We start from the raw sequence: 24,496 nt of genomic DNA, 5'->3' as shown, positions 1-24,496 counted from the left end.
GTCTGCTGGCCCCGCCTTCTTCCTGCCACACCTCTAGCGCAGTCTCAAGGTTTGAGGCTTCTAACCCCAGAGAGCCCTGCCTGTATCTCCCCTCTCCCTGACCTCATGCATGCTCTCTAAGAGCCATGTTCTAGCCAATTATTCAAGCCTTAGACATATAATCAGATAACTTAAAAGTTAGTTTGTTTCTTTATCCAAGTGTCCGTTAAACACATAGCAGCCCATTGAGGGAACAAACATTACAAACCATGTTTCTCAACCTTTTTCTCATTACCGCCTCCCCTGAGGAGTCTTATTAGACATTTTTTCCTAATCACATACCCCTCCCATGAAATTTTAATACCATAAAAAAACTATATATCTGTTTCTGGGATGTATACGCATAAAAATAGATAAATTTCTTCACCTACCAAGAACCAGTTTTCACCCTCTTGGGGGAAATCCCCATTGAGAATGTATGACCTTGAAGCATGGAACAATTAAAATAATTCTGCCAGAAGTATTTAACTTCTGCTTCTTTAATACTTAGTGGAATATAAATCACCAGAAACATTATCTTTCCTTAAGAGCAGAAATCTGTACTGAAGAGCCCCAGAGAAGCAAAGTCTTCATCTCCTAGAATTCCAAAACACAAATCTTCCTGTAATGCCTCTGGCCTCTCGCTTTACTGTACACAAGGAAGTCTACAAAAGAAGCAAGTGTTGCCCTCTGATGAATGCCAACCCCAACAGTGAAGTCCTTCACTCAACCTCAAAGCATCCTGGCTACATAGCAAGGCACCAACAGAGTCGTCCCACTCCCTAAACTAGACCCACGCGCTTACCTCTTGCCGTTTGAAGTTCTGGACATACTCTTCAAACTGTTCATCTTTTGTCTCATCAGCTTTCCCCAGCTTCTGAAGAACCTAGATTGCAAACACAACAAAATGGCTTGATTTAACAATGTTCTCAAATAAAAGCAAAGCAAGACTGCTGTTTTGCTCTTCTGAGGAGCCCTCACTCAGCACAGCTAATTTTTCTGTCCTGGAAGCATGTTGGCTTGATGGCTTTGGAGTGGAACAGACCTGGATTTTAATCCCAATTCTGCCACTCGTAGCTGTGTAACCTTGAGCAAATGCCACACCGCACTGCATTTATTGATTTACATATATTTCCTTCAGGAGGCTATACATAACTTAAAGACAAAGCCAGGACTTATCTGTTTGTCCAAAGCACCTGGCACAATGCTTGATTTGCAATAGGTACACAGTTGATTGTTACACAGTGAACTGAAGTTATCTGACTGAAGTATTGCCATAGTTCATAGGGATGGTACTAGAATCACTGGAGCCAAGCCCTGGTAAGTTCTCCCCCACCATCTTCTGATATTCCCTTCAACTCAATAAACCCTTAAAGAGGCGCTGGAACACCCCAGGCCCCATGCTAAGCACTAGTCATCCAGAAATACAAAGACAAATAAAACCAGGCTCCAGCACTTGATCCTAAGAAATGTATAAGCTAGTGGAGTAAACGAGGCAGGTTCACAAATAGCAAATCAAATACAATGCATAGTAAACAATGTGAGGAGTTTACAAATATTATTAGTAACATCTGTTATGACTGAGGTCTTTGGGGAATGCTCTGTGGAGGTCACTCAAACTGTGCTGGAAATCCCAGCAGACAGGAAGGTGGCACATTGCATTCTAGCCAAGGAAGTCACCCAAGCAAAGATCTTTGGGAAAATCATTATTCACTGTGGGACTGGGCAAGAGCAGCTCTGTTTTCCTGGAGCCCAGGACTGGGTACCAGGACTAGTTCTTAGAGATAAAGCAGAAAGTTACTTTGGAACAGAGCAGAAGGACCCTGACAGCCACGACCAGGGTCACTATTCGACAGTCCCTAAAACACCAACTTATTCAATGATATACAAACTCCATAAACACTGCCTTCTTGGAATACCCACACCCCGGTATTTGATTTGGCATCACCAAATACATTTTTATGAAACATAAACATTTGGCATCAAAACATATACTCACACAAACACTTTTTGTGACAAGGCTTAGCATCAGATTATGCTAATTTGTATACTCAAATCAAAGACAGAACCTTTTACAAATCAGGACCTTTTAATACGGACTCTCAATGCAAAGACAGAGTGACAAAAACCACCTAAAAAATTAAGAAGAGACTAAAGAAATCACTGGCGCCCTTAACACGGTGCTGGACTTGTACTTCTTACTGGCTTCCTGTGACTGGGCTATTCTACAGCTCAATAGTCAGAGGTTAACGGGAAGACTTTTGTCAGGAAAAGACGCAAACCGTTTCTGTTCAATGGAAAGAATAACCCCAAAGATTATAGATTATGATCCTATAGGACATTAACCAGTTTTGTAACTAACTCAGATCTTATTCTAAAATCTCTTTATTAAACAGCCCATAAATACTGAACTCCTCAAATATTCTTTCAACCAATTTTAACATCTTACTGGACACCTCATTAATTAATAAGCTAAATAAAATCTGTGACACACTTATTTTACATTTATATGAAAATCTTATCTTGAACTTTTGAGAAACTACACAACAGGGCCAGCTTAGAAATGTTATATAAATACAAAATATTGTTAGTATTATTTCGTTACTATTTTAAGAGAGATACGGCGAGGCAAAATTTCACAGGCCACATTCTCAAAAGAAGTAAAATCTAATGACATAGGGATTCTTGGTCTTGTTACAAGATCTCTTCCCATCTACTCCCTATAGTTTCATTCTAAAATAACTTTAAGAAATAAGAAGCTCTCTTGATTGCATCTTTCTTCTTTCTACCCTTTTAAAAAAATGCTTATTTTAAAGCTAGGTTTCCCAAATGATCTCTTCATACACACATACACATACTCCAAAGGTAATGGGGAAAAGATACCTAGCATTTACCACATGACTTTTTTTTCCTAACTCTGAAAATCTACTAATTCATAACTGTCTCGTTACTCTAGATCAGGTAAGTCTTTGAGAAGTGGTAACGCCGCACCTGATGCAGCAGTGCACAAAGGCCAGGAAAGGAGATCAAACTTCCAAGCAAGCAAGCAACAGTCGAATCCTCAGTTCTAGAGCCATTTGCTAGTGAAAAGGGACTCTCATCTCAGCGGGTGGGGGAAGAGAGGCAGATGTTTGCTGAGCACCCACTATGTGCCTCAAACCACAGAGAGTGATTTCCATGTTGCAGCTTTAATCTCTCAGTGCCCCTCTCTGGTTCTTATTTAATCCAAACGACAGATGATGAAACAGGCTCACGTAGTGGGTAAGTGGCTTACTGGAGCCCCTCAGGAAAATCCCCTTTCTGAGGTCTGACAGCATTGTCGCCACGCCCACGTAGCCTTTTCCTTCTCCCAGGAAGCAAATGGGAATTATTCATCATCACTATTATACTCGGATTCTCACTCCAGAGTCCTGAAGGCTACTGTACTCTAAGAAAGGCCTACCTGTGAGGGGGCATGTCCACAGCTGTGGAGGCAAGCTTTCACAGACCCCTGGCCAAAAGTCCGTCACTTAAATTTTAAATCATGAGTCCTTGCTTTCCAGTTTCCATAAATTGCGTAGTATAACTAAAGTAGCCTACACAACAAAAACTGCTCCCAGGTGTACAGAGAGACATAGGAATTTCAACTGGATGCCACCACAAGCCCACGTTCTCTCTTCCAAGGAGAATAGCAAAGGATCCAGAACTCTCTGAGTCTGGCACACCCACATCCTGATGCCAGCTGCTCTGATGGCGGCAGCCACGGAGGAGGGAGGGAAGGTCGGGGACAGAGGCAGGAAGGGACCCTGCCTTCGTTAGGAACTCTCTGTGCCAGTCACTACATAAGGGAGCTGCGTCCATTATTTCCGTTGATCCCCACGGGAGAATGCTCACCCCTGTTTACAGATGGATGAACTGAGACTCTGAGAGGTCAAGCAACCTGCCCAAGATCATTCCCTTTGCAAGTAGCAGAACCCAGATCCAGACCCAGTCCTCCCACCCAGCTCCTTGCAGTGCCTTCCTCCCAGCAGCAGTACTGAAGCTCTGTGACATGGTCCTGAAATATAAATGTCCAAGTCCCCTGGTATCCACACAGGCAGTGTATCCATAACAGGTGCTGCATTATTTGTCTTTATTTCCACCTATTCAATCAGGCCATCAAAAACCCTTGTGATTCTTCTCACCAATAACAGAACTTCCGTTTCTCTTCTTTTCTGCCTGTGCATTTTAAATCTCTTACTTGAGATTAAAGACTCATGTTGCTGAGCCCTGAGATTCTACCATCAGTGCCTCTCTTCTAATTTTCCCAATATTGCCAAGCTCTCTTTTCTAACATGCCCCTCTGGACATATGATTTCCCTCCTTCACATCCTACTATGGTTTCTTGAACCAGATCCTAATTTCTCATGAATGATTCCCAAGTCCCATTACCCTCTCTACATTCTTCTTCCATATCAAGGGAGGCAGCATGCAGCAGAAAGAATAGTGACTGGAGGGCCTGTAAGACAATGAGGCCCTAGTCCCTGGAAAGTCATTTAGAGGTAGAAAGGCAACTATTTGACATGCATGCTGTCACATTCCAATGCCTTTGGAGATCCTGATTTACTACAGCATTCTACCCTGCTGGATCTAGACCTGACCTCAGAATAGTTTTGCACTGAATGAATCTAACTTGGCCTGTGAGTTGAAACCTACTCACAATCCCTACCTTAAGATAAAGTTATGTTTCTCAAGGCTCCGACCTTTCTTTAAGCAGTATTTCATTACTATATTGACTCTTCTCACCATCCCCACCCTTCAGAAATCTTTCTCCCATCATTTAATCCTGAAGCCTGACCAGTCCAGTCTGAGATGCAGCATTACTTTCTCCCCATTTAGCCTACCACCAAAATTCCTATAGTTATCGGCTACCCGTTAGTCCATAATAATACAGTGATTGGGCTTTAAGTGCTCCAGACACTGTTCTAAGGACTTCAGGTATGTTAACTCATTGCATTCCCACAATAACCCTATAGGGTGGGTGCCATTATACCCATTTTACAGATGAGGAAAACGCAACACTGAGTTTAAGGAACTGGCCCAATGGTCACAAAACTAGTCACTGTAAGAATCAAGATTCTAACCTAAGCAAGGATACACCATACTACTGACACTTCATACACTTGCCCTAACTTTGTCAATACATTTTATTACATTTGTATGTTGCACTTAGCTTATCTTCAAAGATTAGGTTAGGAGCACATGCTATAAAGCAGTGGGGGCTCCAAAACTCCTACACAGATGGACTCAGAGGTGGTAATCCTGTTGAGTGGAGAAAGTTCTCAGGAAATCTCCTAAAGCTGTGTCTGCAGACACACATTGTTAAATTAGACTGTAGGCTTCTTTGTGAGGACTTGGGGGGAGGGGAGAGGGGAATTGATAGAGATGACAGTGTGGTTTTAAAAGCCTGCCTTCTCCTGCAGCCACTGTGGCATGTCTAATGGACCTGAGTGAGTCCCTGTTACTACATAGCACTCAGCCTCTCCAAACTTCTCATCTGTAAATGGAATATAATATTAATATATTACATAATGAGATACATTTTAATGGGATAACATTACCTACTTTGTACAATTGTTTCAAATTATTAACAAGAACTCATTTGAGTATTTAGCAGAGTTCCTGATATATATACTAAATGTTTGTTAATGGTCGGCCACTCTTAGTACCATCATCTTGCTTTTTATTTGTTTGTATGTAGGCATCATGCCACTACTAGTGGAACCACACGCCTCAAAGGAACGTGAATCTGGCCAGTGTGCAGTGTCGAGCACAGGCCCACCTGACTTTGCAGCGTTCACTCTGCTCTACCATCGCTCCTGGCAAGCTCAGCACCAGGAGATAGAATTTAAGCCTGTCTCAAATGCAGTTACACCCCTTGAGTTGCCAGCTATTCTGGAACAACCTGAATGGCCACAAATCCAAATTTCCTCCCAGAAAAAGAAATACAAATTGAAGGAACTCTTTTTTGGGCAAATAAGCATCATTTGATTCAATAAGCCTTTCCAGAAGAGAATGCAAAGAGGAGAGGAGAAGATGAGTGAACTGGAAGAAAGCGATCTACTCTGTAGACTTAGTCAGAAGAAGGAAAAAAGGGCAGATGCACAGACAGGGTTCATTCTAATGGTGCTCAAATAAGCAGAACTGTTCTGGGCTGAAACAGAAGCATTTTGGAAGAGGAAGCAGTATGTATGCAGTGGTGAAGCAACAATCATCCAAAATGCATAAATGATTCCTTCAGAGGAAAGTGATTTAGCAAAATGCAAGTAACAAATTGTACTTGCTGTGTTTAAAAATATAAGTAGGAAAACAGACAAATAATATTATACTTCAGGAATAAACAGAAGACATTTCCCTGAGTAACAAAATAAATATAAACGTGTCCTTTTTACTTGACATTTTCTTAGACCATATCTTTTCCCCATTCACAGTTTATAATGTTTTAAATAAACCCAAGTATCAAAATATTTACCCAATAAATAAAGTCAATGCAGATTTCTTCAGTTTTTGGAGGAAAACTGTAATCATTCCAGGTAGATAAGAAAATGACTGTTTTATTCTGTTCTAGAACTGATTATTTGTAACATATGCTTTTATTCCTTCTTTTGGCATTAATAAAGATTTTTTAAAATATAAAATTATATGCAGATTCACACATATAACCAAGTGTTCAATATCACTCAATTTCATTTCACAAACCAGTATCACATATGAATAATGTGGAAGTTATGTTATCCCTCATTGCAAACTTGTTATTTTTAAAAAGCTAAAAGTTACTAGGAGGGACCTTGTAACATAAATCTTAAAAGGACAAATAATCACTCTATTAACCAATAATCTCCTCTCTGTCTTTGAAAGAGCAGAAAATAGTGCATTTTTTTAAGTGAATTGGGTACTGTAGCTGGGGAATAAATTGATAAGCATAAGAAATATGAGATCATATGTAAATATAAAAAAAGAAGACAAAAATATTTTAAAGTTAAAAGTAGTGGTTATTCTGGATGATAAGACTCAGTGTGATTATTTTTCTCTTGAAAATACAGAAAAAACTTCCTGTATTTTCCATAATTTTCTCAATGGTTCTATGTCATTAAAGTAATCAGGGAAATTCATAAAGATAAATAAACAGGAGTTTACCCCCACTGATGTCCTGCACATAAGAGATTTATGTATTAGATTCTAGTTCAAATAAGCAGTTTCTTAGTAACTGGTTGAAAACCTCTCCTCAAGAGATATGGATGAGTGAATTAATATCAGCTAGAAGAAGGATTTCCAGTGGCAGCCATCAGGGACCTACACCTGATTCAGTGGCTCACGTGGAAGGTGAAGGTGTTACCAGGACTTCCTTCACAGCACTGTGTAGAACTATCATGGATATGTTGAGCTATGATGCCTGAAATATAAATAATGCTCAATAAGGCTCTACTATTATTATAAATAGTGTCATCTAACCCAGCTGAGTAATTTCATCACTGGTATAAATTTACATTGACCAAAAGCTGTGGAGGATATTGGATAATGTTATATGACAAGAATCAGGATTCACAAAAAGACCTTTTCTAACAAGATGAAATTCAACAGGGATAAAATTTAGGTCAAGAATATAATGGTGCAAGTGTTAAGATATATGTATTCATCTTTCAACCAAAATGCTACGGGACAGATGCTCGGAAAGCATGGTGTCTGCCCTTAAGTAACAATGAGGAATGACTTCAGCAGATGGTCAGTATGAGTCAACGAAACACTGCCAAAGCACCGCAGGTCATCTCAGGCTGCACGAGTGAGCGTGCTGGCTGCCAGAAAGGCAGTCCTGGCTGCTCTCTGCCTGCGCACGAGGCGGTGAATGACTAAACACGTTGACAACCTGGAGCCAGCTAAAGGAGTGCCCAGAAAGGCAGAGAGAGGATGCCATGAGGTAAGAGGCATATTTGATACACTAGCATATTACCAGTGAGAAGGGAAGACAACATGGAAAAGAGGGCAACTGTCTTCAAATACCTGTAGGACCTTCACAATAAAGAAGAAGCAATTTGTTCCATCAGAAACCAAAATCAAGAACTAGCATTAGCAAGTAGGAGGTATACAAAGAAAAATTTTGCACAAAAATTATTATCATGGTTTTCTGAAAATTAAATAGTTTGTTGGCAGAGGTAATGAACTCACAGTCCGAAGAGCTTTTTGAGCTTAAACAATAGTTAGAGGTGCCATGGAAGAGATTTATCCACCAAATAGGTGAACAGAATAAATTCTTCTAATTTGAATTCTAACTTCAAATATCTTCAAATTCATGAATCCAAATTAAATGTATCATGTTAGACATTTTCCCCTGGAGAAGAATGCAAATCATAATGAATAGTAGGCAGAAAGTCTGCTTATTTATATCTCCAATTTATGATGACTGACTGAAGAGCTGCATGCCCACACTATGCAAGGGGGCTGTAGAAATGCGAGCTGCCTGCTGAGACTGTGAGAGTGACAGCAGAGAAGCACGAGGTGTGGATGTGGAACCGGCTGGACAGGCTGACGTGCAGGCAGAGGGCAGACTACCAAAAGGCCTAGTACCGCCAGACTAAGGATTCCAATTTTCTTCCCAGGAGGCAGTCACGTGATTAGATTTTGTGCTCCCTGGTGACAACACTGACAGATCAGAAGACAGCGAGACTGGAGAATGAGACTAATGAGGAGACCAAAGAACATGGCAGGGCCTGAGCTGGGAACCCAGGAAACACACCCACACGCGGTACCATCTAGGGAACTTGGTGGCCTATGCGATGGAAGGGAGAAGGGCAGAAAAGAAGCCAGGGTGACCTCAGGGGTCTGCTGCAGAGGTTGAGCAGATCATCTGCTGAGAACCCAAGACCCCAGGGAGAGGGCAACAGTTTTGATGTGGGACTGGAAAAGGTAAAAACCAGAAACACGCGATCCAGCTGAGGCAGAAACCATGGATGTGCAGCTGCCCACATCTAAGCAGGTTTGTGCTTTTTCTCCAGCAGCCTCGATATAGGTGATAAGATTGAACTGCTACACAGAAAATTTCTTAAGACATCAAAGACACTGAAACCTCGAACAGAGATGATGAGAAATACATCTTTTACCTTGTTTTGTGTCACATTATCTGACAGTGAGTTCGTAATCTAGGTGGCCTCCCTCATTCACCTCTCCATTGGCGGTGCTGAAAATACCAATTAAGCCTGAACAGTTTGGCACCATTGAAGTTATAGGAGGATTACTACACATTCATGCATCTGATTTTGACAACACATCTTCCACCTACAGGCAAAAGGAAGAAAATTCAGTGCCTCATGCATTTTGGTTTAGGACTTAGCTCTTTCCCTTCACAGGTAATTTCATCTACATTGACACTTTATTATTCTAAAACAATAGGATTTTTGTTGTTACTTTTGTTCCACCATTTTCAAGTGTAAAAATGATATTCTAACTTGAATAAGCTTTTTCAAACTGTCTTCCTTTTCAGGGAGATTCTGAAATCTCCATCCAGAGTTAGTTGTGTGCTCATCCTGTCACTCTTAGCCCTGTGCTCAGCAGTTCTGATCTGATCCTCAAAGACGTCATGCCACAGGCAAGTGAAAAAATTAAACAGGGAGGAAGGGCAGGACCATGGTGACTTGGTATTTTAACTAATAAAGCCTCCTTCAGCGTCTCCTCGGTGCGGGTTGCAAGGCACCTACTAGGAGGTGAATCTTACATTCTTCTCTAGTGCCCAAGTCAGGGCCCCCAAAATTTAGAACTCTTGGATTTCAACCATTTCCCCACACTGTGAAATTCTGATCAAGTTTCAAATCCTCATAGGCCAGTGCAAACTAAATTTTGACTACTGCAGTAGCAGAGAATAATTGCCCTGTCTTAATATTTTAAGATCAGGAATACCATGTTGGCAGTTTTCAAAAAAGTAATTGGCATTTTACGTCAAAGAACAGGTTCACCATCTTCCATTCCACATGGGAACGACTGCTGTTCATTGGGGGGGAAAGTCAAAGCAGGGTCAACCTGTGGTGAGGTGTGATGCCAGACGAGAAAGCTAGTCCTACTATCAGATATGGGGCAACTGAGAAGAGAAAAGGATGCAGACTGTAAGAGAATTCAAGATGAAGACTATGGGGGTGTCATGTGCTCATGCAGTTGGTAGTGGGGCAAGGGTGATGGCTAAAAGGATCCTGTAGGACTGGCAGTTGGGATTCATGCACTTGATGAGGGCTCAGACTAGACAAACTTCCAAATCTGTGGGACTTATGCTTCCTTAAGTCAACAAGAGAATTGTACAATTTGGCTTCTCTAAACAAGGAGGCACCCCTTTCTTCATGTTTTCTATCATTATTAAAAAAGCATATGAAATTATGTATACGTTATATATAGAAACCAGGACTCAGCTACATGGGATGAGCATGGCCTCTTCTACAGTGGGTCTTCCACCGCCGCCCATCCCCAGATGACTCATCCATTCATCTGTCCATACACCCACCTCTCCATCTGCAAGTTCAGAGGGCATTCATTAAGTGCTCACTCTGACACTGTGCAAAGTTCCTAGTTTATGGCAGTTTGGCTCCCAGTTTGGTCCTAGGTCATGACCTTAGGGAGGCAATCAGGTGCATGCAAGTGTTACAGCTGCTTGTCCTGAAATGTCCTCTGGGCATGTAGTACACTATCTCCCAAACTCCATGGCGCCTGGCCTCCCACCTCTTTCTGGGTGTTTCAGGGCTTAAAGAAGTAGATTTAATGTACCCTAACTTGAGAGGAACCAGACAAATCATCCTTTGGTGTGGTTCATGTTCCCATCAGGGTCCTGCACTCTGCCCTCCACCTGGTCCTTTGTGGACATATTTCCACACCACCATGACACCCAACCTTTGCTCTAGCAGATTTCAACAATTCATTCGCTATCATGTCATCAAAGCCTCTCAGAGGCTGGCATGAGCCTTCCTGCTAATTCCAGAAAACACTTGTGGGGAGGTAAGAAAGAATAGATGGTGGAGGGAATGTTCATAGCCTTCTGTCCATGTGAGTTGCCTTCAGACTTAAGAGGTTTGAGAATTACATACAGCAGAGAGAAACTTCAAGTCTCAGAGATGAGCAGATTTATCTTAAGTGAGATAGAGGCAATTGGAAATTATAAAGCAACAGAGGAAAGAAAGTTCAGGAGCCTGGGACAGAGAGGAAGTGAGAAGGACCCCAAAGCACAGATACAGTAAGCACCAGACAAAGTGGCTTTCAATCACACATCTACTTGCTCAGGTACCATGCTCCAGAATTCTGTTCTCCTCTGTCCTTCCAAATCTATGAAGTTGAGGACATCTTAGTCCTCTGACTTAAAAAAGAATATTCTTGGTGGGGAGAAGATAGCCTGAGGAAAACTGATCTAGCAAAGATGAATGGACTCTGAGTCCCAACATCCAATGCCCTCTCTCCTCCAGGGAGCCAGGTGCCTCAGGATTGGTCACCTTGTCTCAGAACTACATTTCTATGAAACCAGATACCTCTAGGATCCAACTCAGAATATTTCAGTGATACCAGAACCTCTAGGACCCAACCCAGAATATTTCATTAACACAAGAATTCAGTGACATGGAAGTCTGGGAAGCCTTCAAGTCACCCTGAGCCCTCTGAGAGGGATCAGATTATTTTCTTCTCCAGTGGCCCCTGACAGATGGTACCGTCTCATGCCAATATTGTGCAGAGTAACACAGTGATCCTCCATGCACATTAGGTCATTTACATTAGCTCTCATGCTCCTTAGCTAAGGGAAGATATTCTTCCATTTACCACTGACCAGATGTTTGAGAAAAAAAAATGTCTGCTGAACCAGTGGCAATCAGCCTATAGAGGAGCTGCTGCAAACACAGGTGGCTGTAGTGGCGATCCACCAGGGAGAAGTTCTGTCCCCGACTCCTGTACACACTCCTCAGGCAGTCTCTGTGACCTCAGTCACCTACTGTCCCAGCAGAAGATGAATCAGCAATTTGCAAACACTGACCTGCAATACAAATATGAAGGAAGACGTTGACGTCAGTAGAACAAGAAGTCCACAAAACTCTACCCAGGATTTCAACAGGGACTGCAAAATGCCTAAGGCAAGAGGGGGCTGTGAGTGCTGATGAGTGGGGAACTGATGAAAAGGAGAGCACAGAGAAGAGAGAAAGGACGTTCTTGTTTTTCTTCTTTGGTGAAAGTGCCCCACCTTAATAACTCCACAATTCCCTAATTTATTAGCTATCATCTATGGGGATTTAAAATACAGTTGACCCTTAAACAACACAGGGGTTAGGAGTGTCAGTCCCTAGTCCAGTCAAAAACCCACATACGACTGTTCACTCCCCAAAAACTTTGCTACTAATAGCCTTCTGTTTGTGTTGACTGGAAGCCTTACTGATAAACAGCTGATTAAGACATATTTTTTGTGTTAAATGTATTGTCTATTGCATTCTTACAATAAAGCTAGAGAAAATTAAATTTTTTCAAGTTGTTGCAAATCTCAAAAAAAAAATTCCAATATATTTACTGAAAAAAAAATCACATATAAGTGGATCTGTGAAGTTCAAACCCATGTTATTCAGGGATCAACTACATATCAAGGTCAGTTCTAAGTGCATTACATCGAAAAATCAATTTAATCCTCCCAACAATTTTGTGAGTTAGTTTACAGTGATAATCTTCATTCTACCAATGACAATACTGACAATTGGAGAGGTTAAGTAACTGACCACAGTCACAGAGGTAGTGTACAACCAAGCCCTGACTCAAGGCAGACAATTTGAGTCCAGAGTCAGTTTCTAACCCCTAGGCTATAGCACCTTTAGGACAGCAACAAGGAAAGCAACACAGTCTGGTGGCCATATTTTTCCTTGACAACAAAGCCATTTGCCTCCATTTCTATAATCCACCCACAATGACTATATCATATTGTCAGGAACGCTCATATAATTCTTGATCCATACTTTTGGTAAGTGGAAGCCATCTGATACCATCTCCATCCAAAAAAGGTTATTGCATTTATTCAAATACCTTGGACAAGGGGCTGCAGATTTACACAAACTATGCCTTCTCCCCATTCAACTCAGTCAGAGAAATCTTCCAATGTGCCTCTGAGACAGGGACCATGGGTGTAGTCAGAGCAGAGTGAGGGCCTCTGGACAAAGCAAGGCAGGACATTTGTGGTCAGAGCAATGTAACTACATGCAAGGAAACCCCCTACCAAAACTCTGTGTTAAACATTCAGCTCTAGAGTCATTATTCAGTGAGATCAGTTAATATATCCCAGATAAAGAAAGTTGCATATGTTTCTATTATGCTAATCATTTATAATCATGTGTAAGATTCACTTTAACATGCTAAAGGCCCAGGCCTATGTGCTGTCTTCCCTCCTTCAGATCTGATGAAGTGATTTGACAAACTGGGCAAACTAATTTAGCATGCAGGCCCAGCCATAAACAACACAGTAAAAGGCAAGAAGGATTCCACCTTAAAGATAAGATTGCATTTTAATACTGAAGAAGTTAAGACATTAGAAATTCCTAACTCTTTAGCAAACAATACCTCAGCCCACCTTGGCGGCTAAGCAGGTGGCCTTGTTTCATATGCCTGCAGACCAAGATGCTGGTATCTCAGGGAGAAATCATCAGAGCAGGAAGTTGCTTGTGTTAAATCAATTCTAAATATTCAGGGATTACCTAACAAGTCCACACCCCTAAGCTTTTTTCATATTCTCAAAAATCCTAAACTGCCTATAAAACCCCTAGACAATGCACCACCCTGGACTCTCTTGACCCCTCCTGGAGTGAGCCAGGAGCTCTGTCCTCTCACTTTATCTCTAAATAAAAGCCTGTACCTTGCTCTCCTACCTTGAGTGTTTGTGAAGCTCATTCTTTGGCTTCGTGAACAAGAACCCCAGCATCACCTCTGACTAGCAAAAGGTATAGGAGGACATTACCTCCTTGTAAGATCAGGCCATAAAGACTGACTCACTGGAGCAGCAACGAGTGGTACAGAAAAACAAAACAAAACAAAACGACCTCACTTGATTCCACAGATGTCAAGACAAAATCCTTCCATTAGGAAAAACGACAAACTCCTAGGGAGCATAATACAGACATGGACCCACTATGGCTGTCCCCGCCCTTGACTGCCTCATGTCCAGGTTCAGGTCCTTGCTTATTATACCTTTTCTGACCCAACAACACTAAACATCCTGCTCTTGCCACCACCCACCTTCATGAGTTCCTGGCAGCCCATAATCTTTGCATCACTGAACATATTTTTAAGAAACCTCGCCAACTTCCCTCTTATTCTGGCAACATAGTTTACATGCCAAGACTATTCACTAATTAATTAGAAATCATAGGAAAGATTTTTGGAAGTTCTGTTATACTTTGTCAACAATCTTTCTCCCATATTTCAAGAGGTGAATTGAAAGGCTGAGATGGGCAAATTCAGGTATGACTGAAAAAAACAGTAAGACAGTGTGTTCAGGACCTGGACAAAAATCTTTGGTAATAGGTAGGACTGAGAACTTTCAGAATAAGAATGCCTAACCCCTTTCTACTTTGCAGGCATTTTCTAAGTTTATATAAGGCTGAAATTTGGTTTTAACTACTGGTTTGATTTAGTTTTCCTGAAGCAATGTTTCCTAAAGAGTGTTCCATGAGACATAATCTCAGTAATTTCTATACAAATAAATAAATAAATAAAATTTCAGGATCAGATATGTTTGAAAAATAGCAAATACTATATATTCCTGGGCAGAATATCAAATATTGTTAAAGGGTAAAAAAGAGAAAATCTCAATGCCATAAAATATTGAGTGAACATGTGTCTAAGATCATGTTTTAACTAAATAATTAATGAGGGAACTAGTAAGATGTTACCACTTCCAAGAAGTCAAAGAATCCACAAATATAGGCAATGAGGAATGCTGAAATGAATTTACATAAAGATGGAGAATATATTGGACTACAGTCAACTGTACTCCACCTGACATAATTCAAAAGCCTTTCATGATTTCCCTAATCACCATTAGCATATTAAAGTTTCTAAGATATCCTGCAAAAAGAAACTTGCATAATATTATTTCCCCTGTGTTTCCCACATGTTTGTTCACACAACAGCCATTAACATCTTATATGGTTACTGTTCAATGGAGTACAATTTAGGGAACCATTTCTTCTCTCTATGCACCTTATGGATTTCTCTGGTCTTCACTACAAAACCAGATGCAGAATTCATATGAATCCAAAATCCCTTGATCATTTGTAGGGAGATTCTCTTTGCTTATGCCAGATTTATCTAGGGAGAAAATAATGAAATTTTAGAGCAAAAGTAATTCAGACTGTGGGAGAGAAGTAATTCTTGATTGATTAGCATAGGTATAAGTTCCAAGAATGTGAAGTGTCTAATTTAAGAGAAGTTTTAAAAGAAAACAGCTAAACCAGAGAATGTTCCCTGTGAGTAGGAATGAAGTGACGTGAACAGCATATTAATGACAAAGTAGGCCCTGGGTTTGAAGAATGCAGGTTTACATCCAACCCCTGCTTCCTCAGAGTTTGCCCCAGACAAGATTCTTCATCTTCCTATGGTAGTTTTCTCATCGTAAATTAAGGATAATACTAGTACCTACCTCATAGCGTGGATTTGAAAATTAAATAATTAAATGCATGCGAAATTTTACTTCAATGCTGAGCAGTAATTCTCAGGAATGTTAGATGTTAGAATGATTGGTATCTTCACAGACAATACTAAACCATCTTTAGTACTCAGGGATGGTAGGGGCTTGTTCGTGAGTCCTGAAGCATGTATCTATCTATTTTGAGATCCTATGGTCCTACAGCTACTCCCTAGTGGTAACTTTCCCTTTCTTTAATACAGATACTCCTACAGGAACCATCCTAGCAGCACAGATCTCTCCATCTAAGAACTGCAGAGTGAAAAACACCAAGTTGGGTTTGTTGGTCTCCCATTAGGAAAATGAAAATGACCATGGCCTGTCTCCAGGCAACGCTCTCTCTATCTGAGCCCATAGACAGATTCTAAGGTGTCCATGAATGACCTGAAATTATACACCTAATATAATAGGAATATGCCTTTTATTAAGAGGGGCTCATGGCTTCCATTCCATGAAGGACCACTGTTCTGAATTCTAAGAGACAGCATGGGTGGTCCCAGCAGAAAGAAAAGAAGTATAAAGATCAAACAAAACTGGGCTCTACTCAGTCACCTAGAGACCTGAATAACCTCTGCAAGATTTTTAACTTCATTAAGCCTCAGTTTCCTATGCTTTAGAATGGGAAGAATACTAATTGTGAGATTAAATGAGAATGCCAGCAAAAGTGCCCAATTTGACGCCTGATTCTGAAAGGTGCTTGGAAAGGGTTAATTCTTTTTCTTCTTGATTTAACATCTTCATCTTAAACTGCAGTAGAAAGGAGCTGACAGGGAGCTCAGATTTTATGCAACCCAATTCACTCATCCAGTGGATGAGACTCTGAGGACAGTTCAGGGCATTGCTGAGGTCACATCTTCAACCTTCTACAATATTGAGGGATCTTTTAGAGCTAGTGGGACATTGCAAGGATTATGGAACCGTCTTTATTTAGAGCATGGTTTGCCATCAATTCTCCTTCTGCAACTCAATAAATGTCTGTTGAGCAGTTCTCTACTGCCGAGAACCACATGTCAGCAACATTGCTGATGCAACAGCCTAGAGCAACTGCCTTGATTTCTCGAAATGCTCTTTATGGCTTACTCCTTCATATTACTGAAGCACCTGATGACAGTTTTAGAGCAGCAGGAAATGCAGTTCTTCCACATGACCCTTATTCAAAGCAGACCAAATGCCACAATCAGATCTGCTAATGCATCTCCTCTTGGATCAGGAAAATCTGGGCCTGGGAACTGCAGGTGGAATCTGATCTAATACCAAGAGCAGCTGGCTTTTCCCTCTGTAGATCTGATTTTCAAGACTAAAAGTCATTTAAAAGTACAGCATTTTTTGGTGGAAATGATAGTGTGACCAGAATCCTCCCATCAAAGTCCCCACTGTAGTCCTGCCTGGGGTTGCTGCCTAACATCAGGAAGGCGTAGAGAAAATGAAAGTTCCTATGGCCAGGATTCTCTCCTGACCCTTGCTGGCTCACTGCACACGTGTGGGCAATATATTATTACTGACTCTACATAAAGATCTCCACCCAAGGCTCTGGGCTGCACGGTTGCAGGAGAGCAGAGGCTGGAGTGGTGGCGCCGCCCAGGATAGAGGCTGAGACGGCTGCGGGGGCAGAGAGGCCCAGAGGCAGAGACTGGCTTGCTGCATGCAGACTCACTCTGAGTGGACAGGTTTCTAGCACTTGACCTGCCATCACTGGGAGAATAAAGTTCGCTATAAACCCTTTCACCCCCATGAACATTCCATTCTTACTTTTTAGTTTTACCAAATCAGGAGTGAACTTGCCCAGGGCTGAAACCTTCAGGCAAGACAAAGGCCATCAGCCCTCTACATGCAAACTCTTCTCCTTTTATTTTTTTAATTAAATAATGCCTTTTGGCAACTTGCCTTTTCCTGTCTTGAAAACATGTTATGAATGCAAAAAAAGAAAAAGGCTATGGGATATGAAGAGTACTTGTGGAAACATACTCTGTGTAATCTCAGACTGGAGTCTCACCCAAATACCACACATTCTTAAAGGGCCCCCCAAAAGCCAGGCAATATACCCCAAATGCCAGGTGTCACCATTACCAAGGATTTTAGATGGATCCAACAGGATGGATGGCCAACAGCATATTTCTCTGGTAGTTTCTACCTTCAATGTTTACTAATCCGAAAGTAAAAAATAATCTGATTTTTTAAAAATTTATACAAATTGAAGGTTTGAATGGAAGTGGAAAAAAAAAAGAGAGATTGCTAATAGACTGAAAACCAAACAATACTTTCTCTGGAAATGAGTCCCAATATAGGGCAGACACAGTATTTTCAGCTCAGTTTGTTCTTAAAGATCTGTGCTCCAGAAGGAACTCTCAAGTGCCTCATAAACCCGTCTCAAAAGGGCACTGGCACAGAGGGGCAACCTAAGGGGCTGGCGACGCTTGGACAAGAAAAAGGTGGCTGCTGCTGGCTGGCTGGGGACTGCCCTTGTCACAACACACAGCATCCTGCTTCCAGGCACTGAGAGCTAAAAATACTTCTCAGCACAGAGCATGCAGTCACCACAAACCAGCAAACAAATAAACCAACAAGCGAAGAAACAAGTCAACAATGCAGCACTAATTAATTCTGCACACATCTCTCTATTTTTATTTTATTCCTTGCTTTCCAATTTCCTGCAGCTGTTAGTAGAGTCTGATCCACATGAACTGAATTGCTCAAGAGAAACTAGTAAACACTGTTCTGTAAAAGGTCAACTCTTCAGATTAAATGTGGGCTTCTTGAGCTGGAATCACCATGTGAAATGCAAACTTTGTGTGAGTTTTTAAAATAAATTGTGCTAACTAACAGTATGCTGCTTTGAGCTATATGACCAAGACTCCTGTCTACCATTTGGGAATCCTTTAGGGGGATGTTTTAAGAAGCACAGTTCACTGTGTAAGAAATACTGCATGATAGAATGGGTTGGAAGATCATACTTGTTTTCATACAACACTTGCTTAACTGAAAGGTGCTTCTGGAAAAGTCTTTCACTACTTGTGCATACTCTGCAAGCACAGCAGGACCCCCACCACAGTTTCCCTTTCTGCCATCTCAGTTACCCGAGGTCAGCAGTGGGCCAGCAGATGATCCTCCATCTGATATACTGTCAGGTCAATAGCAACCTTACGCTATGTCACAATGCCTGCGTTATCTGCCTCACTGCGTCTCGTGACATGAGCATTCTGTCATCTCACATCGTCACAGGAAGAAGGGTGCATACAGCAGTAAGATATTTTATTATCTTATGAGAGAGACCATATTCATGTAATTTTTATTATAGTATATTTTATTATTATTAGTTATTGTTAATCTCTTACTGTTCCTAATTTATAAAATGAACTTTACCACAGGTATGTACATGTAAGAAAACACACAGTATATGTAGGGTTCAGCACAATCCTTGATTTTAGGCATACCCTAGGGGTCCTGGACTCTATCCCTCATGGATAAGGGGGGACTACCATGCTTGAAGACACTTCTGCAATGCATACGGTACATTTACCCCTCCAGACCGCACCCACATTTGTGCTCCAGGAAGTAGACCTTTAGGGACTGCATCCCAGCCCATTCCTCTGGCTTCTGTCTGGAGTCAGCTAATGGGAAGCAAGAACAGGAGATGGAAGGGCAGGAGAAGGAAGAGGCTGGGGCCCTGGTTCCCCTGCTCCCTCCCTGCCAGCCACCAGGGAAGGAGCCATAGTCCTCTGCCTCTTAGTTGGTCCTCCCAAGAACACAGCTCCCTCCCCTTCCTCCTTAGGCCGCACTGCTGCAGCCCCGGGGGCCTTCCATCCCACCTGATGGCTTCCCTTAACCTTCCTGCCTGGCATCCTGGAAAGGAATTTGGACCTCAGAATTCAGAGCTCAGCATCTCTCACTACCTGGTTACTGCTCAGCTGGGAGAAATCACAAATTAAAACAGTTAAACACACTTCTAAAAAAGTACCACTGTTGTGTCACATACTAAAAACAAGCCAGTACAATTCATCCTCCCAGAAGCAATCCACAGGGTCAGCAAGTCCAGGCACACTAATTCCATCACAATGGGTTTTGCCAACTCCGACACTTTTTAGGAAACTAGAGTTGGCAAAGGATAATAACCATTAAAATGTGTTCAGTAGGATATTTTCAGCCTTCAGCTGAAGGCATCTCAAGGGCGGGTTTGCCTTCTAAAAGGTGGCAGGACTTTGATCACAGGAGTTTGCACATCATTTCATCAGTGTTAATACATCAATTTTCCACCACTGAGAATTTGAGGTAATCACAACCAAAATCCCAGCAAGTTTTTTTGAAGAAACTGACAAACTAATTAAAAAATGTATACGGAAATGTAAAAGACACAGAATAGCCAAACCAGTTTTGAATAAAGGATGCTATATTCCACCCCAAAGCTCTTTAGAGACACTGCTAAACTTTCAGAATAGGAAACTGAAAGATAGGGTGACTTGCTTTTGTTCTACTAAAATGGTAGCTTCATTCAAAATCTTTGACCTTAGTATACAGTAAATCCTGAGCACAGTAAAAGTAAACAGCCCCTACAAACAACCAGCTCCCTATAAGTCTTATTCCATGTCCCTGGGGCAATCAAATCCCTGTCCCTGGTGTAAAGCACAGAAGCCACAAAATAGAAATCAACATAGAAAAAAGCTGGGACTGTGTTTTTGCAGAAATAACTGGTCATGTTTCTGGGATAAAAATCCTTTCTATAGACTGCATGCTCATGAGATAATTACTTTAGATTCACAGATACAAAAGCTGGGACCGGGGTTTTGCAGAAATAACTGGTCATGTTTCTGGGATAAAAACCCTTTCTTTAGACTGCATGCTCATGAGATAATTACTTTAGATTCACAGATACACCTTATTATATGCAATATAATAAATAAAGTACCACACCTTATTATATGTAATACTCTAGAAGTATTTCTCTGCCTTCTGTTTAAAAAGATCCACATACACATATGAGTTTGCTTTCCAAAACACTGGTTCTTTTCCTTCTGCTTCTATGTGCCTGTTAAAGCCTTAATTTATAATACCTAATATTTGGACAGTTCAGAAAACTGAAATTATATCAGCATCTGATCAATACAATGTCCAGGTTAACTGAAAGAAGTTACTTATAAACCTATAAACACTTTGAACCTTTCAAATCTTACTGCCTCACTTCTAAGAATTAGTCATCTTGATGAATTTGACTGATTCTTCACTTGAGTTTCTTTCTCTAAATCCATGCCACCAAAAGTGGGTCCTCACACCAGCAGCTTGCTAGAAATGCAGAATCTGGGCCTATTCCAGACTCACCCGATTGCAGTCTACAGCTAAGAACATCCCCAGGCAATTCACCTGCACATTCACGTTTGGGAAGCCTACTCTAAAAATTACAGACTCAGTGTAAAATCTTACAGGTAAATGAAAAAAACCAAAGCCATTACTCTGAGCATTTGCTGTAGATGCAGAAAAAAAAAAAATAGGGTTATCAGACTGAAGCAGTACTGACCACAGGCTTACAATGGAATGCTGGTCGTTAGAATGAAGGCATGATCTTGGTTTAACATTTCTCCCATTCTCTCACAACAGACAACTGAAAAATTTCCAAATGGTTAAATGTTCTGGATGGGTGACTGGGTTCTGCTTGCTTGCAGTTTAATTTGCACTTTAATGAAATCTCCACAATTAGAGTTTCATAATAAGATGATTCTGCAAACCACTCCCTGAGAAGGGGAATCATTCCGATCGATCACATCTTTGTCCACACTATGTGGCTTAGACTTGAGTTTCTGGCTTAGTGGCATTCAGCAACTTCAAATAAATGAAACAGGAGTATCCAGGAAGTTTGGCCATCCTCCAGAGTGGTAAGTCACCGCTGGCTTGCTCAAAACCGCTGGGGGATGCTCCTGCTTTTTCATGCAGAAACAACAACTGAACCCAGATAAGCAGCATCTGGTTTTGGATTTCAACACCAATGTTTCAAGCAACTCAGACTGCAAGCAGGGGCTTTTAACATCAGACAGTCATAGCTGTAAATTAGAACAAATCAGTTTCTATGTTAAAAGTCCTCTGATGGTGTATTTTTTTTTTTTTTTTTGCAGAAAATGAGGAAAAGGTTTTAACCTAGTGATCTGCATGCCACAGCATGGTTAACAGTGAATCAATACTGGGAAAAGCAGCCAGTATTAACAAAAGAAAGTTTCATTTTGTGGAAGTATCTCTCTAAAAAATGTGAAAGACCTAATTCTCTTCCAGGGATGCCCAGGGCCTCCAAGACTCGAATTCCCCTCTCCATGCATCCAGGTCCAGGAGGAAGAGCCAAAGGCTCTGTGAGGAAGAGGAGCAGAAGAGGACAGAGGGAGGGATACACAGCAGCACAGCCCACGTAGGCTGCTTATGAGACGTAACGCTGCTTATAAATTGTTACACTATCAACTCAGGTCGTGGAAGAAGTGAGGAAATGTTTGTGCTGTACTTGGGGGTTGAAGCGCGGGCATGAGCACCTAAAACAAGCTGTCTTTCCGCATACAACTCTACAGACGTGCTCTCCTGAGGGTTAAGGGGCAAACTAAAGGGTTACCTAACTAGTTGGAAAAACAAAAGATAAACTCAAATATATGTAAAGTTAAATAACAATTCATTTAAAATTAACCAGGAAACTAGATGACTTGATATGGCCTTAATACACCAAGGGCACTGAATTTTCAAGAGGAGATGCAAAATGTAGTGCTGTCCAAAACATTTTTGCCCAGAGAACCTTTTTGTCAAACGAGTATCTTGCAAGACTGATGTGCTGCCAAATGCACCTGGGGAGTCCCTGTGCGGCTGCAGAGAGACCTAGGCCTGGGAGCCTGACACCTCACAACCAGCACCTCAAGCCAGCCAGCATTAGGATACCCGGCAGGCTTCTGTGGTAGCAGGGCTGCACAGACCATTCTGAGGACCAGATTTGCCCTGATTTGCCAAATGTGGGCAAGTCCTTAAGCTTATTCCTAAGGAGCAATCATTTCATATAATACATGACACCCAGAAGTAAATCATCTCTCAGCAACATAAACAAATAATTAGACAGCTTGGCTCAGCCATGCAGAAGCTCTGTCACCCAGGATAAGTCACGGAGGCTCTGTGGGGCTCCCTTCCCTGTTTGTCTACCAACCCGAGGTCCCACACAGGGTCCCCAAAATCACTTGTTCCCAAACAGAATCCCTATGTTGTAACCCCTGCCAGGTGTAGCTCAGATAGCTGGGATACTGACAGCTCATTAATGATCAGTATCATTAATTGCCCTGTATTAATAATTCAGCATTTATCAGGTGTAAATAATGGTGGGAGGTGGAAGAACTTTGGTGCACAAGTAACCAAAGGATGGCTAAGCAGACACTAAAGCTTTCTCACCTTTTCCTCTTCTTCTCCGCTGCTCTTTGCCAATTTAGGTGACAATTAGTGAAAGAAAACCATCTGTATAACACACCCACATTGAGACCTTGCAGAGACCTAACCGTCTGCCGGCCCTAAGTCTATTCTCTATACTCCCCTGGGCCAGTGGACTGGGTCACCCCAGCTCCCTCGCCTCCAGCTCCAGGGCCCGTGGGGGGCACCTGCAGGTGAGGAAAGATCCAGGCCCAGCTCTGAGCTGTGTTTCTGGCAGGGCTTCTGCCCCTTCGCCCCTGTAGCTCCTGTCTGGAGACCAGTCCATCAGGAGTCCAGCTCTCACAGGGCCTCCGCTCAGCCCTGTAGGCCTGATAGTGGCTACAGCTTCTTGCAGCTGTTACCAGCCTCAGGTGATTCTCTTAACATGTCCCCCACTTCCACAAACAGTCCTCACTAATGCCTCTTGATCCATCTGAGATGAAGTCAGCTTTCTTCCAGCCCTGGCTGATAACACGAGAGCCTCTCTGGCCCTGGCGATCACTGTCCAGGTGTGCCCATCCTGAACCTGCAGTGGGGTAGTGGCTGTATTTGCAGTTTCAATGCACATGTGCCCATATAGATAATCACAGAACAAAACTGGTCTCACCAAACAAACTGCTAAGGATCCAAACATATCATGTTAATACACACCAAGCAGGGTGCATTTAAATGTCTATTACACTGAGTCAAAGTTCTAAAATCCAGTTATAAAAAGAGCCTGCACCCTAGGAAGGGTAACAGATATTCATTCAGATTAAGGCCCTTAAGTATTGTCATGAGCTTTTGCTAGGGTTAACAGGGTCTTGAGTGCTGTCAGAATTTGATTTTTGTAAAATAAAATTCCAAAATTCAAATCGATATAAAATGGAGCCTGTTGAAGAAGACAAATACCATATGATTTCACTTCTTTGTGGAATATAAAAACAAAACAAAACAAAATGAACAAGACAGCGGCAGACTCATAGACACTGAGAAGTGACTGGTGTTTACCCTGGGGGAGGGGTTGGGCCTGGTGGGTGGGGAGGGTGAGGGGGATAAAGGGGCACAAAAATTCTCAATCATAGTATAAGTTAGCCACAGGGATAGTAGTACAGCAGGGAGAATATAACCAATGATTCTGTAATATCTTCCTATGTTGACAGATGGTCACTGCACTAGTGGGGGTGAGGATTTCATAATGTGAGTAACTATTTAACCACTGTGTTGTATATTTCAAACCCATATAAGACTATATATCAATGATAGTTCAATTTAAAAAAATAAAAATTAAATGGAGCCTGGTGGTTTTCAAAGGCAAGGCCCTTCGGGAAGGCCACAGCCACATGCTTGGAGTGTCATCCCCCAAGTATGCAGGCTGGAAAAGAATTTTGCCTTTGCTACAGA

At 41.7% G+C, this 24,496-nt stretch overlaps 1 protein-coding gene across 2 annotated transcripts in view; it reads right to left on the bottom strand.

The window, feature by feature from the left end:
- The window catches only part of AMPH (amphiphysin), a 228,175-nt gene that overhangs the window by 132,653 nt on the left and 71,026 nt on the right, over positions 1–24,496 (bottom strand). For both annotated transcript variants that reach the window (XM_036918931.2, XM_036918932.2), the window contains exon 2: positions 824–904. In XM_036918931.2, the coding sequence (XP_036774826.2) occupies positions 824–904 (81 nt within the window). The remainder of the gene's footprint in view (positions 1–823; positions 905–24,496) is intronic.

The sequence above is a fragment of the Manis pentadactyla genome, chromosome 7 (assembly GCF_030020395.1).
Source record: "Manis pentadactyla isolate mManPen7 chromosome 7, mManPen7.hap1, whole genome shotgun sequence".
Taxonomy (NCBI): domain Eukaryota; kingdom Metazoa; phylum Chordata; class Mammalia; order Pholidota; family Manidae; genus Manis; species Manis pentadactyla.
Note: the sequence above shows the minus strand (reverse complement) of the source record. Positions and strands in the feature narration are given on the sequence as shown.